General features: G+C 44.0%; 1 protein-coding gene across 2 annotated transcripts in view; it reads right to left on the bottom strand.

The window, feature by feature from the left end:
* LOC106566113 (copine-5) overlaps window positions 1–18,280 on the bottom strand; it is a 289,627-nt gene that overhangs the window by 206,794 nt on the left and 64,553 nt on the right. For both annotated transcript variants that reach the window (XM_082959486.1, XM_082959487.1), the window contains 2 exons: window positions 18,191–18,230; window positions 12,041–12,117 (listed from right to left, as the gene is read on the bottom strand). In XM_082959486.1, the coding sequence (XP_082815612.1) occupies window positions 12,041–12,117; window positions 18,191–18,230 (117 nt within the window). The remainder of the gene's footprint in view (window positions 1–12,040; window positions 12,118–18,190; window positions 18,231–18,280) is intronic.

Below are 18,280 nucleotides of genomic sequence, written 5' to 3'. Positions count from 1 at the left end.
GAATCAACCAACACTATCCTTCATACAACCTAAGGTGAGACCCATTTTCCTAGGACAGGAATTACCTCATAGAACATGGGTTGTTTCTGAGCAACATACATTCAAGTTATGTTATGCTAACCTAACATTGTCTATGCCTGCCACTGTGTAACGATTTAGTAACAGATGATAGATGACATTAAGTGTCAGATACGTCTGCATTAGTACACACTCTTTACTACACACTCTTTAGTACACACTATTTACTACACACTCTTTAGTACACACTCTTTACTACACACTCTTTACTACACACTCTTTAGTACACACTATTTAGTACACAATCTTTACTACACACTCTTTACTACACACTCTTTACTACACACTCTTTACTACACACTCTTTAGTACACACTCTTTAGTACACACTCTTTACTACACACTCTTTACTACACACTCTTTAGTACACACTATTTACTACACACTCTTTACTACACACTATTTAGTACACACTCTTTACTACACACCATTTAGTACACACTCTTTAGTACACACTCTTTAGTACACACTCTTTAGTACACACTCTTTACTACACACTCTTTAGTACACACTCTTTAGTACACACTCTTTACTACACACTCTTTAGTACACACTCTTTACTACACACTATTTAGTACACACTCTTTACTACACACCATTTAGTACAAACTATTTACTACACACTCTTTACTACACACTATTTACTATACACTCTTTAGTACACACTATTTAGTACACACTCTTTACTACACACTCTTTAGTACACACTATTTACTACACACTCTTTAGTACACACTATTTAGTACACACTATTTAGTACACACTCTTTACTACACACTATTTACTACACACTCTTTAGTACACACTATTTAGTACACACTCTTTACTACACACTCTTTAGTACACACTATTTAGTACAAACTCTTTAGTAGACACTCTTTAGTAAAAAGTCTTTAGAACATAGTCTTTAGTACAGTCTTTAGTACAGTCTTTAGTACAGTCCTTAGTACACTCTTTAGTACACAGTCTTTAGTACACACTCTTTAGTACAAGCTTTAGTACACAGTCTTTAGTACACTCTTTAGTACACTTTTTAGTACACACTCTTTACTACACAGTCTTTAGTACAGTCTATAGCACAGTCTTTAGCACACAGTCTTTAGTACATTCTTTAGTACACAGTCTTTAGTACAGTCTTTACTGCACACTCTTTAGTACACACTCTTTAGTACAGTCTTTAGTACACAGTATTTAGTACACAGAATTTAGTACAGTTTTTAGTACAGTCTTTAGTACAGTCTTTACTACACAGTCTTTAGTATACATTCTTTAGTACACAGTCTTTTGTACACAGTATTTAGTACAGTCTTTAGTACAGTCTTTAGTACACAGTCTTTAGTACAGTCCTTAGTACACACTCTTTAGTACACAGTCTTTTGTACAGCCTTTAGTACACAGTCTATAGTACAGTCTTTAGTACATTCTTTCGTACAGTCTTTAGTACAGTCTTTAGTACACAGTATTTAGTACATAGTCTTTACAACACAGTCTTTACAACACAGTCTTTACTACACAGTCATTAGTACCATCTTTAGAACACAGTCTTTAGTACAGTCTTTAGTACAGTCTTTAGTACACAGTCTTTACAACACAGTCTTTACAACACAGTCTTTACAACACAGTCTTTACTACACAGTCATTAGTACACAGTCTTTAGTACACAGTCTTTAGTACAGTCTTTGGTACACAGTCTTTTAGTACACAGTCTTTACTACACAGTCATTAGTACACAGTCTTTAGTACACATTCTTTAGTACAGTCTTTGGTACACAGTCTTTAGTACACAGTCTTGAGTACACAGTCTTTAGTACAAGTTCTTTAAGACACTCTTTAGTACACAGTCTTTAGTACACATTCTTTAGTATAATCTTTATTACAGTCTTTAGTACAGTCTTTAGTACAGTCTTTTGTACACACTCTTTAGTATAGTCTTTATTACAGCCTTTAGTACAGTCTTTAGTACAGTCTTTTGTACAGTCCTTAGCACACAGTCCTTAGTACAGTCTTTAGTACACAATCTTTAGTACACAGTCTTTATTACAGTCTTTAGTACAGTCTTTAATATAGTCTTTATTATAGTCTTTAGTACACAGTCTTTAGTACAGTCCTTAGTACACTCCTTAGTACACATTCTTTAGTACACAGTCTTTTGTACACAGTATTTAGTACAGTCTTTAGTACAGTCTTTAGTACACAGTCTTTAGTACAGTCCTTAGTACACACTCTTTAGTACACAGTCTTTTGTACACATTCTTTAGTACACAGTATTTAGTACAGTCTTTAGTACACTCTTTAGTACACAGTCTTTAGTACAAAGTCTTTAGTACACAGAATTTAGTACAGTCTTTAGTACAGCCTTTAGTACACAGTCTATAGTACAGTCTTTAGTACATAGTCTTTAGTACATTCTTTAGTACAGTCTTTACCACACAGTCTTTTGTACAGTCTTTAGTACACAGTATTTAGTACAGTCTTTAGTACACAGTCTTTACAACACAGTCTTTACCACACAGTCTTTAGTACAGTCATTAGTACCATCTTTAGAACACAGTCTTTAGTACAGTCTTTAGTACAGTCTTTTGTACAGTTCTTAGTACACAGTCCTTAGTACACAGTCTTTAGTACAGTCTTTAGTACAGTCTTTATTACAGTCTTTAGTACAGTCTTTAGTACAGTGTGTGTGTGTGTGTGTGTGTGTGTGTGTGTGTGTGTGTGTGTGTGTGTGTGTGTGTGTGTGGTGTGTGTGTGTGTGTGTGCGCGCGCGCGCGCGTGTGTGTGTGTGTGTGTGTGTGTGCGCTTGAGACAGCCAGAGAGCACTTGTGTGACCAATAGTTTCTTGCCTCTCCTGCAAGGCATATGCAGCCTAATTCAAATTACCTAGCAACTAAACAGCCAAATTACATCTGCCTGCCGCCCCTAACAACCAACAACCCAAAATCATAGTCATTATTTTTCATACAGGAAACGCAGAGTAAGAGAAAAGAACACTGGTGTGGTTCTGGAGGAAAATAATAAAGACGCTATTCAATCAAACACCAAAACCAGGTGGAAGTGGATATAGGATGAAATGAGCTATTCTCCAAGGAAGTTGTATGTAGGGAGGCAATGTGTCAGTCAGACTCAGACAGAATCTAAAGCACAGCAACACAATATATAAAACAAACCCTCCCCCCCAAAATATGAAAATATCTGTGTATCAATGAAATCATGCTTTCATTTTTGGACTTCCCATCAACAGGTTTTGGATTGAACAGTGTCCAAACTGTCTCCACCACACTGCTCCTCTAGGACTACAGCCACCCAGTCTGTCTCTATGTGGTTGAACTATATGGCTCTGTCCCAAATGGAACACTATTCCACACACAGTGCATTACTTTTGATTTGGCTCTGGGAAAAAGGCAGTGTACTATGTAGGAAATAGGGACACAGGTTATTTATCTCAGTGGTTATGTAAATTTAGGCAGAGAGGATGTATTCTCCTCAATTAAATATGCATCCAAGCAAGACTGCACGGGGAGTAATATCCAGAACAGCAACAGAACAGAGAGTTTGATGTTGAGATGAAACAAATGCCTTTTGTTGACGTACATCTCTCTCTTTGCCTCTCCCTCTCTCTCTCTTTTTCTCTTTATTTCTCCTCCCTACACAGGGGTATTTACTTGTCTGTTTGTCTCTTGTCTTTCTCTCTCTCTCTCTCTCTCTCTCTCTCTCTCTCACACACTCTCTCTCTCCCTCTCTGTCTCTCTTTCTCTCTGTCTCTCTCTCTCTCTCTGTCTCTCTCTCTCTCTCTCTGTCTCTCTCTCTCTCTATCTGTCTCTCTCTCTCCCTGTCTCTCTCTGTCTCTCTCTCTCTGTATCTCTTTATTTGTTTCTCTCTCTTTGTCTCTCTCTCTTTCTTTGTCTCTCTCCTCTCTCTCTCTTTGTCTCTCTCTCTCTTTGTCTATCTCTATCTTTGTCTCTCTCTCTCTCTCTTTGTCTATCTCTCTCTCTCACTCTCAATCTATATATCTCACCGAAGTCGGTCCCTCTCCTTGTTCGGGCGGCGTTCGGCGGTCAACGTCACCGGCCTTCTAGCCATCGCCGATCCACTTTTCATTTTCCATTTGTTTTGTCTTTGTCTTACACACCTGGTTTCAATCCCCCAATTAATTGTTCATTATTTAACCCTCTGTTCCCCCATGTTTGTTTGTGAGTAATTGTTTGTATGTTATACGGTCCGTTATGTGGGCTTGCTTTATTGTATTGTATTTGCCTATTTTTGAGTAAATTACATTTATTTACTCATATCTGCTGTCCTGCGCCTGACTCCTCTACACAAGCTACACACAGACGGCATTACAACAAGGTTATAAATACTGTTGGTATAAGTTTTTCTACACTTGGTCCTGAATCCTTGGATATCAGCCATGACATACTTACTCACAGCACAAACATTCTATTGCCTTACCCAGAAACTTCCACATACATGTTTTGGTTGAATAAAGGCCAATCACAAATCACTGTACGACCAATTAAAGCTGCAGCTGGGTCATTGGTGTGCCCAGGTGAGCAGTAGGCGTGTCACTTATAACGTAACAATATGTCATTAAGAAATAATTGCAATATAAGCACTAAAGAATATGGTTTAATGAATAAATAACACCAGGAAGAGTCTCCTGAGTCCTTGGGGCAGATATGCTCATCATGCATTCATTACTGTTCTGTATTAATTACCAGCTAGTCTCTGAGTCTCCTCTCTCCAGACACAAGGAGAGGCCCTTGACAATAGAAGTGGAACAGAACTAAATCAAGTTATAAAACAGCACGCTCCCTTTTCAGACAAACACACAAACACCACCTCACACCTGTCTTGTCAAATGGCTACCCTCCTCACACAGGCTTCTTCATCTTATTCTTCCACTTCTTTTTCTACTTCTACTTCTTCTTCTACTTCTTCTTCTACTTCTTCTTCTACTACTTCTTCTACTACTTCTTCTACTACTTCTTCTACTACTTCTTCTTCTACCCTCTTCTTCTTGTTCTTCTACCCTCTTCTTCTTCTACCCTCTTCTTCTTGTTCTTCTACTTCTTCTACTACTTCTTCTTCTACTTCTTCTTCTACTTCTTCTTCTACTTCTTCTTCTACTACTTCTTCTACTACTTCTTCTACTACTTCTTCTACTACTTCTACTACTACTTCTTCTACTACTTCTTCTACTACTTCTTCTACTACTTCTTCTACTACTTCTTCTTCTACCCTCTTCTTCTTGTTCTTCTACCCTCTTCTTCTTCTACCCTCTTCTTCTTGTTCTTCTACTTCTTCTACTACTTCTTCTTCTACTACTTCTTCTACTACTTCTTCTACTACTTCTTCTACTACTTCTTCTACTACTTCTTCTTCTACCCTCTTCTTCTTGTTCTTCTACCCTCTTCTTCTTCTACCCTCTTCTTCTTGTTCTTCTACTTCTTCTACTTCTACTTCTTCTTCTACTTCTTCTACTTCTTCTTGTTCTTCTACTTCTTCTACTTCTACTTCTTCTACTACTTCTTCTACTACTTCTACTACTACTTCTTCTACTACTTCTTCTACTACTTCTTCTACTACTTCTTCTACTACTTCTTCTTCTACCCTCTTCTTCTTGTTCTTCTACCCTCTTCTTCTTATACCCTCTTCTTCTTGTTCTTCTACTTCTTCTACTTCTACTTCTTCTTCTACTTCTTCTACTTCTTCTACTTCTACTTCTTCTACTACTTCTACTACTTCTTCTTCTACTACTTCTTCTACTACTTCTTCTACTACTTCTTCTACTACTTCTTCTACTACTTCTTCTACTACTTCTTCTTCTACCCTCTTCTTCTTGTTCTTCTACCCTCTTCTTCTTATACCCTCTTCTTCTTGTTCTTCTACTTCTTCTACTTCTACTTCTTCTTCTACTTCTTCTACTTCTTCTTGTTCTTCTACTTCTTGTTATTCTTGTTCTTCTACTTCTTGTTCTTATTTTTCTTCTTCGCTCACATATCCCGCCTGTTCTCTCTCTCCCTCTTTCTCTCTCTCTGCATCTAACTTCCTTCCAGCAACACAATGACAGCTTCCTAATTAAATGAGATTAAAGCCAGTAGTACAATTACATGAGAAAGAGGAGAGGAGAACCAAAATACACACTGGCTTTTTCTATATTAGGTGAGGGCAGGCACTGATAAAAATGTGTGTGTGTGTGTGTGTGTGTGTGTGTGTGTGTGTGTGTGTGTGTGTGTGTGTGTGTGTGTGTGTGTGTGTGTGTGTGTGTGTGTGTGTGTGTGTGTGTGTGTGTGTGTGTGTGTGTGTGTGTGTGTGTGTGTGCGTGCGTATGGGAGAATTTGTGAATGTGTAAGGCTGTGGGTAACTGGTGCATTGAATCAGGCGCAGGAGAGCAGAGATGAGTGTACAAGGTAATTTATTCCACGAACAGCACGAGTAATAAAACAAATACTAAAGGTGCGTGAAATACTGGTCACTCGTAAATAACGGGTGTAATAATGAACCCGGCAAACAATACCAGCCAACAAGTAACGACCTGAACATTATAAACAAACACGCACACAAACATGGGGAAACAGAGGGTTAAATAATGAACATGTAATTGGGGAATAGAAACCAGGTTTGTAGAAAACAAAGACAAAACAAATGGAAAATGAAAAGTGGATCAGCGACGGCTAGAAAGCCGGTGACGTCGACTGCCGAACGCCGCCCGAACAAGGAGAGGGACCGACTTCGGTGGAAGTCGTGACAGAATGTGTGTGTGTGCTTGTGTGTGTGTGTGTGAGAGAGAGAGAGAGAGAGAGAGAGAGAGAGAGAGAGAGAGAGAGAGAGAGAGAGAGAGATGAGAGAGAGAGAGAGAGAGAGAGAGAGAGAGAGAGAGAGAGAGAGAGCGAGAGAGAGAGACTAAAATAAATGTCAAGAGACATTTTGACATTTATGACCAGTTAACTATGACTAGTGGGGGGCGTTGTACAAAACAAAGTCATCAGCGATTGGATCGTCTATAACCAATCAGAGTATAAAAGCCAATGGCAAATTTCTGTGTGTCCTGGCTCTGGCCCAGCCCATTGGTTTCTGAACCAATCAGACAGCCCTGAATGTGTTTGCATTCAGTGAAGGGTCTGGAAGGTACTCAGATCCAGACTCGTTGTGGAGAACAAAGTAACATCTGTGGGCGTGGCATAGCGTTTGGCCGGAGCAAGGACATGACACCTGCACCATACAGCATTCTGTGTGTTTGATGATCCTGACATGCCGTCGCCCTATACACCCACACACAGCCCAGCCAGTTGGATATAAGCTCAAAGCTCATTAATCCTCAACAACATGATCTACAGTACAGAGCTTCCTTCTAGATGCCTGCAGCTCTCTCCATGATCAGTCCATGTCTGCTGTAATAAAACACCCTGTGTACCAGCCGTAAGGGTAAGCAGGCACTGTTGTGCTTTAATCATGAAGCAAACAGACACACTCCCACGACCACCACTTTTACCCCTGTGATGCACTTCTATCCCCTCTGTCAGGTCTATCACACTCCAACACTATAAACACACACTTCCTTCATCTCCTCATCCTCTTCAGCCCCTCATTCATCCTCCTCAGCCCCTCATTCATCCTCTTCAGTCCCTCATTCATCCTCTTCAGTCCCTCATTCAGACTCCTCAGTCCCTCATTCAGACTCCAGCCCCTCATTCAGACTCCTCAGCCCCTCATTCATCCTCTTCAATCCCTCATTCAGACTCCTCAGCCCCTCATTCAGACTCCTCAGCCCCTCACTCAGACTCTTCAGCCCCTCATTCAGACTCCTCAGCCCGTCATTCATCCTCTTCAATCCCTCATTCAGACTCCTCAGCCCCTCATTCAGACTCCTCAGTCCCTCATTCAGACTCCTCAGTCCCTCATTCAGACTCCTCAGCCCCTCATTCAGACTCTTCAGCCCCTCATTCACTCTTCAGCAGAGTGGCATTGACTAAAATACAGTAGAATAGAATACAGTATATAGATATGAGATGAGTAAAGCAGTATGTAAACACTATTAAAGTGACTAGTGTTCCATTATTAAAGTGACCAGTGATTCCATGTCTATGTAAATAGGGCAGCAGCCTCTAAGGTGCAGGATTGAGTAACCGGGTGGAAGTGGGCTAGTGATGGCTATTTAACAGTCTGATGGCCTTGAGATAGAAGCTGTTCTTCAGTCTCTATGTCCCAGCTTTGATGCACCTGTACTGACCTCACCTTCTGGATGGTAGCGGGGTGAACAGGCAGTAGCTCGGGTGGTTGATGTCTTTGATGATCTTTTTGGTCTTCCTGTGACATCGTGCTGTAGGTGTCCTGGAGGGCAGGTAGTTTGCCCCCGGTGATGTGTTGGACAGACCGCACCACCCTCTGGAGAGCCCTGCGGTTGCGGGCGGTGCAGTTGCCATACCAGTCGGTGATACAGCTCAATTGCGCATCTGTAAAGGTTTGTGAGGGTTTAAGGTGCCAAGACAAATTTCTTCAGCCTCCTGAGGTTGAAGAGGCGCTGTTGCGCCTTCACCACACTGCCTGTGTGAACCATTTCAGATCATCAGTGATGTGTACAGCAAGGAACTTTAAGCTTTTCACGTTCTCCACTGTGGTCCCGTCGATGTGGATAGGGGTGTGCTCCCTCTACTGTTTCCTGAAGTCCACGATCAGCTCCTTCATTTTATTGACGAGTGAGAGTGAGAGTGAGAGGCTATTTTCCGGGCACCACTCTCCCAGGGCCCTCACCTCCTTCCTGTAGGCTGTCTCATCATTGTTGGTAATCAGGCCTACTACTGTTGTGTCATCTGCAAAATTGAGTGGGAGGCGTGCGTGGCCACGCAGTTGTGGGTGAACAGGGAGTACAGGAGAGGGCTGAGAACGCACCCTTGTGGGGCCCCTCTGTTGAGGATAGGGTGAAGTAGACATGTTGTTTCCAACCTTCACCACCTATGGGTGGCCCGTCAGGAAGTCCAGGACTCAGTTGCACAGGGCAGTTCAGACCCAGGGCCCCGAGTTTAATGATGAGCTTGGAGGGTACTATGGTGTTGAAGGCTGAGCTGTAGTCAATGAACAGCATTCTTACATAGATGTCCAGGTGGGATAGGGCAGTGTGCAGTGTGATGGTGATTGCATCGTCTGTGGACCTATTGGGGCGGTAAGCAAATTCAATTGGGTCTAGGGTGTCAGGTAAGGTAGAGGTGATATGATCCTTAACTAGCCTCTCAAAGCACTTCATGATGACAGAAGTGAGTGCTACGGGGTGATAGTCATTTAGTTCAGTTACCTTTTGCTTTCTTGGGTACAGGAACAATGGTAGACATGTTGATGCAAGTGGAGACAACAGACTGGGATAGGGAGAGATTGAATATGTCCGTAAACACTCCAGCCAGCTGGTCTGCGCATGCTCTGAGGTCGCGGCTAGGGATGCCGTCTGGGCCGGCAGCCTTGTGAGGTTTAACACGCTTAAATATCTTTCTCACGTCGGCCACGGAGAAGGAGAGCCCACAGTCCATGGCAGCGGGCCGCGTGGGTGGCACTGTGTTATCCTCAAAACGGGCGAAGAAGGTGGTTAGCTTCTCATCCCTCTCCCCTCTTCATCCCCTACAACCTTAAAGTCATCCCTCTCTCCTCTTCATCCCGTACAACCTTAAACTCATCCCTCTCTCCTCTTCATCCCCTACAACCTTAAACTCATCCCTCTCTCCTCTTCATCCCCAACAACCTTAAACTCATCCCTCTCTCCTCTACACACCCTACAACCTTAAACTCATCCCTCTGTCCTCTACACACCCTACAACCTTAAACTCATCCCTCTCCCCTCTTCATCCCCTACAACCTTAAACTCATCCTTCTCTCCTCTTCATCCCCTACAACCTTAAACTCATCCCTCTCTCCTCTACACCCCCTACAACCTTAAACTCATCCCTCTCTCCTCTACACCCCCTACAACCTTAAACTCATCCCTCTCTCCTCTACACACCCTACAACCTTAAACTCATCCCTCTCTCCTCTACACCCCCTACAACCTTAAACCCATCCCTCTGTCCTCTACACACCCTACAACCTTAAACTCATCCCTCTCTCCTCTACACCCCCTACAACCTTATACTCATCCCTCTCCTCTACACCCCCTATAACCTTAAACCCATCCCTCTGTCCTCTACACACCCTACAACCTTAAACTCATCCCTCTGTCCTCTACACACCCTACAACCTTAAACTCATCCCTCTCTCCTCTACACCCCCTACAACCTTAAACTCATCCCTTTCTCCTCTACACACCCTACAACCTTAAACTCATCCCTCTCTCCTCTACACCCCCTACAACCTTAAACCCATCCCTCTCCTCTACACCCCCTATAACCTTAAACTTATCCCTCTCTCCTCTACACCCCTACAACCTTAAACTCATCCCTCTCTCCTCTATACCCCCTACAACCTTAAACTCATCCCTCTGTCCTCTACACCCCCTACAACCTTAAACTCATCCCTCTCTGCTCTTCATCCCCTACATCCTTATACTCATCCCTCTCTCCTCTTCATCCCCTACAACCTTAAACTCATCCCTCTCTCCTCTACACACCCTACAACCTTAAACTCATCCCTCTCCTCTACACCCCCTACAACCTTATACTCATCCCTCTCCTCTACACACCCTACAACCTTAAACTCATCCCTCTGGTTGTACGCCAGCCGTTTAGCAGCAGACTAATTGATGTAATTCTGGTTCAGTGCCTCACCCTGTTCTCAAATGACAATAATTATACATCAGTCGGAACAAGTAAAATTGATTTATTTATCGTTCTTTTTCTCTCCTTCTAATTCCCTTTCCCCTTCTTTGATTTTCAGTCATCTTTTTTCTCCTTCCTTTTCCTGTGTTTCTCTCCCTCTTCTGTCAACATGGTCTCATTAGAACATGTCAGAAATGAGACTTTACTGGAGTAAACCACACACTGCTGTCTTTTTGTTGATAAAGCCCTCTTGTGCAAACTTCCGTCCATACCTTACCTCATTGTTAAATGAGAGACATACGTACGAGTCACCAGATCAGATCACAGGGATGGTTTACTCTAGAGGTCCTATTGATCACTACAGAATTATCTCAATCTGCATTTAGTTGTTTATTTTGCTCTGTATATGAAATGATCGTCAGCGTTCACTGCACCTTGATGATCTGGTGTCTCCAGGGCAGTTCAGGATGTTAAGGGAGGTCTGCATTGTTGTGGATTGCACATAGAATATTGGAGAATAGTATGGGAATTCTGGTATTTATATAACATTTCCCAATCTTTCAGAGAATACATTCCACTCCAGCACTAGGTGTCCATTCAGAGGGCAGGCCGTTTCTGTTTTACAGTTCTAACTATGTCTTCAGAGAAACCTGGTTTCAAATAAAACCTCTTGGAGATTTGTCCAAGAAGAACCACTTGTCGGAGAATACAGACTGATACAGCTCTCTGTGTAGATTCAGAGTGTATCAGAGTTTTGTATTGCAGTTCTATCCGGTTTTTACACCATTGGCAGATTTTTATAAACACAAAAATAAGGTCATTTTTGGTTTTGTACACAGTCATACAATAAGTGGTGTAGAAAAGTCCATCTTAGGCGAGTCCATGGGGTGTATTATCTCAGGAGACGATCCCGAGATATGCCCTAACCACTAGGCCACTAGGCTACAGAGATCTGGCATTCAGCACCACAGGACAGTGGACAGAGGCCAACCTGTCAACCATAATAGTCTCCTTTAGGACAGTGCTTCTCAAACCTCTCCTAGGGGTCCCACAACCACATTTCATCTATTCCAGAACCAGCACACCTGATTCAAACTTGTGAACTAATCGTCAAGCTACTTTAGGGCTACAAATAAATTGTGAAACGACTGAGGGTCACAGAGGAGGTTTGAGAACCACTTTAGGACAACAGTGGTTAAACAACAGAGCTGATATCTGAGACTGACTCACCCCAGTGGTTTCTCCAGTCGACTGGCAGGTGACCCCACGATCTCCCCCAGAGTACAGAACACCTGACCCAAGAAGTCCTGAGAGGGGGACAAGGAGGGATGTGGAAAGAGGGAGAGAGAACAGAGAGAGAACAGAGAGAGAGCGCGAGAGAGAGAGAATTAGAGAGTGGGAGAGAGCGGGAGAGAGCAAGAGAGAGAGAGAGACAGAAAGAGACAGAGACAGAGAGACAGAAAGAGACATAGAGACAGAGAGATAGAGACAGAAAGAGAGACAGGATGGAGGAGGCATAGGGTTACGAAGGGAAGACCAAGGAAGAGGGACAGTCAACATGGATGGAGGGAGTGGGGAAACAACAACGTGGGGTGAACATTGGACAAGGTGATGGGATAGCGAGAGTGAAACAAGGGAAGGAGGCCATATACAGAGGTTAGTAGGGTGTGTTCCATGTGTTACAGCTGGGTGTGTTTTCTCTATATCTAGCTACAATATCACTACAGCTACTGTGCTGAAGGAGAGGAGAGAGGCAGAGACGTACGCTGACATCAGATGGCTTCCAGAAGGGGAGAGCAGGCAGCAGGGTCAACAGCAACAACAACAACAGAACACATCATATACACACAAACACTACAATACCCAGAACACCCAGCACCGCTCAAACTAGGAAGTGTAGCAGGAGATAATACAGGTGAGATGTCATATAAGAGCCGTTAGTGAATACAAATACCAGGGTGGAATAAAAGAAATAAAAATCCTACAGTTGGAGATATGCAAACATTTTTTTTATCCAAATACATGAAATAATCTGTTAAATGGGTTCTTCTGTGTTTGAAGACCTCTCTAAATGCCTTTTGTCCCAACAGTCTCCCAAACAACAGAATGTTATTTTCTTATTAGCATTCAAATAGTGACATGATAATTCATACAGATGTAGGATCTTAATTTGAGCCAGTTTGCTACAGCAGGAAAATAATCCTGCTACAAGAAATGTTTTGAATTATTATGTGGATTATAATTAATGGCTGTTTTTGTAGCGGTTGATATATTTTTATTTCGGTCAAATCATGTCTGAATTTTCAAAGTGGAAATTACGAACTTTAGAAGCCTTTTTTTTACTCAAATACTCAACAAGTTTGCATGTCCTGCTTTGCAGGAAAATTCTCAGTAATAAAAGAGTGATCCAATTAAGATCCTACATCTGTACATCCCATTTATCCAATTCAAATGTGGAGACCAGTGGATAAAAACATTTCATGAGAAATGATGTTGTTGATAATGAAGATACATAATAATACTAAAACTACTGTACTACTACTAATACTACTACATATTATTCACTGGATGCATATGATACAGGCGTACTGAACATACAGGAGGTGTGTCCTACTGTATGGTCATGGAGCCATTGTATCCACTTCTAGAAACAACAACATTGTATGAACAAACAAACTGTTCATAACATTGTTTTCATACTGTATGGATATATACTGTATATATACAGTACCAGTCAAAAGTTAGACCACACCTACTCACTGTAACGCCCTGGCCATAGAGAGGGGTTTTTGTTCTTTATTTTGGTTAGGCCAGGGTGTTAAATTGGGTGGGCGTTCTATGTGCATTTTTCTATGTTGGTTTGTTTCATTGATTTTGGCCGTGTGGCTTCCAATCAGGCACAGCTGTAGAGCGTTGTTGCTGATTGGTGAGTCACACATAAGGAGCATGTTTTTCCTTTGGGTTTTGTGGCTAATTGTTTCTGTTGTGTGGTTTTCACCTGACAGGACTGTTTGGCTGTCGGTTTTCTTGTTTTGTTTTGTATAGTGTTCTTTCTGTTATTAAAATTCAAGATGAACACTAACTCCGCTGCACCTTGGTCAACTCTCTCTGCCGACAGCCGTTACAGAATTACCCACCACAAGAAGACCAAGCAGCGGAGAAGAGGGCAGATGGAAGTCAAGGAGGACTATAGGAAGCAGCGCGCTCGGGAGGAGATGGCATCCTGGTCGCTGGAAGTATTGGAGGCAAGAATACACTGGACTAGGGAACAGCTGTTTGACCATTGCAGCAACCTGCCGGGGAAGCAGGTGGAGGTGAAGAGGCAGCCCCAAAAATTATTTTGGGGGGGGGGGGCACACGGGGAGATTGGCGGAGTCAGGCGTTAGACCTGAGCCAACTCCCCGTGCTTACCGGAAGCGGCGTGGTACTGGTCAGGCGCCGTGTTATGCGGTGGAGCGCATGGTGTCTCCAGTGCGCGCTCATAGCCCGGTGCGCTACATCCCAGCCCCCCGCAAGTGCCATGCGAGGATGGAACCAGAGCCAGTCGGGGTGAAGTTGGAGGTGAGCGAAGGGAGCGAAGCAGAGACAGTGAAGGAGTTGATGGGGAGATTGGAGGAGAGAGATATGAGAGAGCTGCTGTGTTGGTGCATGAGGCACGACATTCACCCTACGGAGCTTGTCCTCGAGTTGATGTCACCTGAGTCAGCTCTCCATACTCGTCCTGAGGTGCGTGCTAGCCATCTGGTGAAGACTGTGCCAGCCCCACGCACCAGGCCTCCTGTGCACCTCTCCAGCCCTGCACCTCCTGTGCCCAGAACCAGACCTCCTGCATGTCTTCCCAGCCTGGTGAGTCCTGTGCCTGCGCCCAGAGCCAGGCCTCCTGCATGTCTCCCCAGCCTGGTGAATCGTGTGCCTGCGCCCAGAACCAGGCCTCCTGCATGTCTTCCCATCCTGGTCAGTCCTGTGCCTGCTCCACGGACCAGGCCTCCAGTGGGTCTCCCCATCCTAGTCTCTCCTGTGCCGCCTCCTAGGACTAGGCCTCCAGTGGGTCTCGCCAGTCCAGAGCCGCCCGCCAGCCGGGTGCAGCCATCGCCGGGCGCAGCCATCGCCGCCCGCCAGCCGGGCGCAACCATCGCCGCCCGCCAGCCGGGCGCAGTCAAGGTCGCCCACCAGACCTTCGGCGCGGCCAGGTGCGCCACCTAAGAGGGCGACGCCGACGCCGAGGGTGGAGCAGAGGCCACGTCCCGCACCTGAGCCGCCGCCGTAAGAAGGCCCACCCAGACCCTTCCCTTCAGAGTCAGGTTTTGCGGTCGGAGTCCGCACCTTGGGGAGGTACTGTAACGCCCTGGCCATAGAGAGGGGTTTTTGTTCTTTATTTTGGTTAGGCCAGGGTGTTACATTGGGTGGGCGTTCTATGTGCATTTTTCTATGTTGGTTTGTTTCATTGATTTTGGCCGTGTGGCTTCCAATCAGGCACAGCTGTAGAGTGTTGTTGCTGATTGGGAGTCACACATAAGGAGCATGTTTTTCCTTTGGGTTTTGTGGGTAATTGTTTCTGTTGTGTGGTTTTCACCTGACAGGACTGTTTGGCTGTCGGTTTTCTTGTTTTGTATAGTGTTCTTTCTGTTATTAAAATTCAAGATGAACACTAACTCCGCTGCACCTTGGTCAACTCTCTCTCCCGACAGCCGTTACACTCACTGAAGACATCAAAACTATGAAATAACACATATGGAATCATGTAGTAACCAAAAAAAGTGTTAAACAAATAAAAATATATTTTAAATTCTTCAAAGTAGCCACCCTTTGCCTTGATGACAGCTTTGAACACTCTTGAAATTCTCCACTATGGTCCTGTCGCCTATGCTGTTTCCTGAAGTCCACGATCACCTCCTTTGTTTTGTTGACGTTGAGAGAGAGGTTGTTTTCTTGGCACCACACTGCCAGAGCCCTCACCTCCTCCCTGTAGGCTTTCTCGTCATTGTTGGTAATCAAGACTACTACTGTTGTGTTGTCTGCAAACTTGATGATTGAGTTGAAGGCGTGCATGGCCACGCATAATGGGTGAACAGAGAGTACAGGAGAGGGCTGAGCACGCACCCTTGTGGGGCCCCAGTGTTGAGGGTCAGTGAAGTGGAGATGTTTCCTACCTTCACCACCTGGGGGTGGCCCGTCAGGAAGTCCAGGACCCAGATGCACAGGGCGGGGTTCAGACCCAGGGCCTCAAGCTTAATGACTAGTTTGGAGGGTACTATGGTGTTGAATGCTGAGCTATAGTCAATGAACAGCCTTCTTACATAGGTATTCCTCTTGTCCAGATGGGATAGGGCAGTGTGCAGTGTGACGGCGATTGCATCGTCTGTGGACCTATTGGGGCGGTAAGCAAATTCAATTGGGTCTAGGGTGTCAGGTAAGGTAGAGGTGATATGATCCTTGACTAGTCTCTCAAAGCACTTCATGATGACAGAAGTGAGTGCTACGGGGTGATAGTCATTTAGTCCAGTTACCTTTGCTTTCTTGGGAACAGGAACAATGGTGGCCATCTTAAAGCATGTGTGGACAGCTGACTGGGTTAGGGAGAGATTGAATATGTCTTTAAACACACCAGCCAGCTGGTCTGCGTTTGCTCTGAGGATGCTGCTTGGGATGCCGCGTCCTTGCAAGGATTACAAAGGGGTTCAATGTATTACTCATGACGGCCACGGAGAAGTAGAGCCCACAGTCCTTGGTAGCGGGCCGCGTCGGTGGCACTGTGTTACCCTCAAAGCGTGCGAAGAAGGTGTTTAGCTTGTGCGGAATCAAGACGTCAGTGTCTGCGACGTGGCTGGTTTTCCCTTTGTAGTCCGTGATTGTCTGCATACGTCTCGTGTCTGAGCCGTTGAATTGTGACTCCACTTTGTCTCTGTACTGACATTTTGCTTGTTTGATTGCCTTACGGAGGGAATAACTACACTGTTTGTATCCTGCCATATTCCCAGTCACCTTTGGTTATATACAGTGGTTCAAAATCTGTTGTTCTTCCCCTGAACAAGGCAGTTAACCCACTGTTCCCTGGGTGCTGTGGATGTCGATTATCCCGGGTAGACTGTCATTGTAAATAAGACTTTGTTCTTAACTGACTTGCCTAGTTAAATAAAGGTAAATGAAAAATAAATAAAATAAACTCAGTTACCATCTCAATATATCCGTCAATATTCCGATTGGTCAGACCAGCGTTGAATAGTCCTGATCACGAGTACTTCCTGTTTTTGTTTCTGCCTATGGGAAGGGAGGAGGAGCAAAATGGAGTCGTGGTCAGATTTGCCGAAAGGAGGGCCTTGTAGGCATCCCGGAAGTTGGAGTAGCAGTGGTCGATTGTTTTAGCAGCGCGTGTACTACAGTACAGTCGATGTGTTGAAAGAACTTCAAAAGCCTTTTCCTAAGATTTGCTTTGTTAAAATCCCCAGCTACAATAAATGCGGCTTCAGGATATGTGGTTTCCAGTTTGCATAAAGTCCAGTGAAGTTCCTTGAGGGCCATCATGGTATCGGCTTGCGGAGATACACCGCTGTGACTATAACCGAGGAGAGTTCTCTTGGGAGATAATACGGTCGGCATGTGATTGTGAGATATTCTAGTTTGGGTGAACAAAAGGACATGAGTTCCTGTATTTTATCACAATTATACCATGAGTCGTTAATTATTAAACATACACCACCGCCCTTCTTCTTCCCAGAGAGATGTTTGTTCCTGTCTGTGTGATGAGCTGAGAACCCAGTTTCTGTGAAACAGAGTATGTTACCGTCCCTGATGTCTCTCTGGAAAGAGACCCTCGCCCTGAGCTCATCAACTTTATTATCCAGAGACTGAATATAAGCGAGTAATATACTCGGAAGCGGTGGGTGGTGTGCGACTAGAAGACTACTCCGAGTACCTCTCCTCCGCCGGCGTTGTATTGGGTCGGCCTGTGGAATCACTTCAATTCAACCGTCGGTGCAATTTTAGATGGCACAACTAATCAAACCATGCGACATTCAACAGGCACAACTAATCAAACCATGCGACATTCAACAGGCACAACTAATAAAGCCATGCAACGTCACGATCAGACCAAAGACATAAATAAGAAGAGTTTGGCCAATTAGAGAGCAGAAATACATGTTTAATCTCTCTGAACATTGGGTCAATTGTTCGTGATGAGTTGTATGGTTTTAACTCTGATGACTGTTCAGCAAATTCAGTTAACTTGTATTGGTCAATAACTTTGAAAACCAACGGAATCAGTCAATTATGTTGATAATTGTTGTGAGTATTGGCCAATCCTTGTTCTGTTATTATTGGGAGTATTGGCCAATCCCTGTTTATCATTGGCTTTGGGTTTGAGAAGGCGTGTCCACTCACGTGTTTGGAGAGGTCTGGGCTTTTAGAGTCTACATCATACCTGGAGGAGAAACAGACAGACAACACAGGTTACGTGTGTGTGTGTGTGTG

Source organism: Salmo salar, chromosome 12 (genome assembly GCF_965601325.2).
Source record: "Salmo salar chromosome 12, fSalSal1, whole genome shotgun sequence".
NCBI lineage: Eukaryota > Metazoa > Chordata > Actinopteri > Salmoniformes > Salmonidae > Salmo > Salmo salar.
The sequence above is the reverse complement of the archived record's forward strand: the minus strand, read 5'-3'. Positions and strand labels throughout refer to the sequence as shown.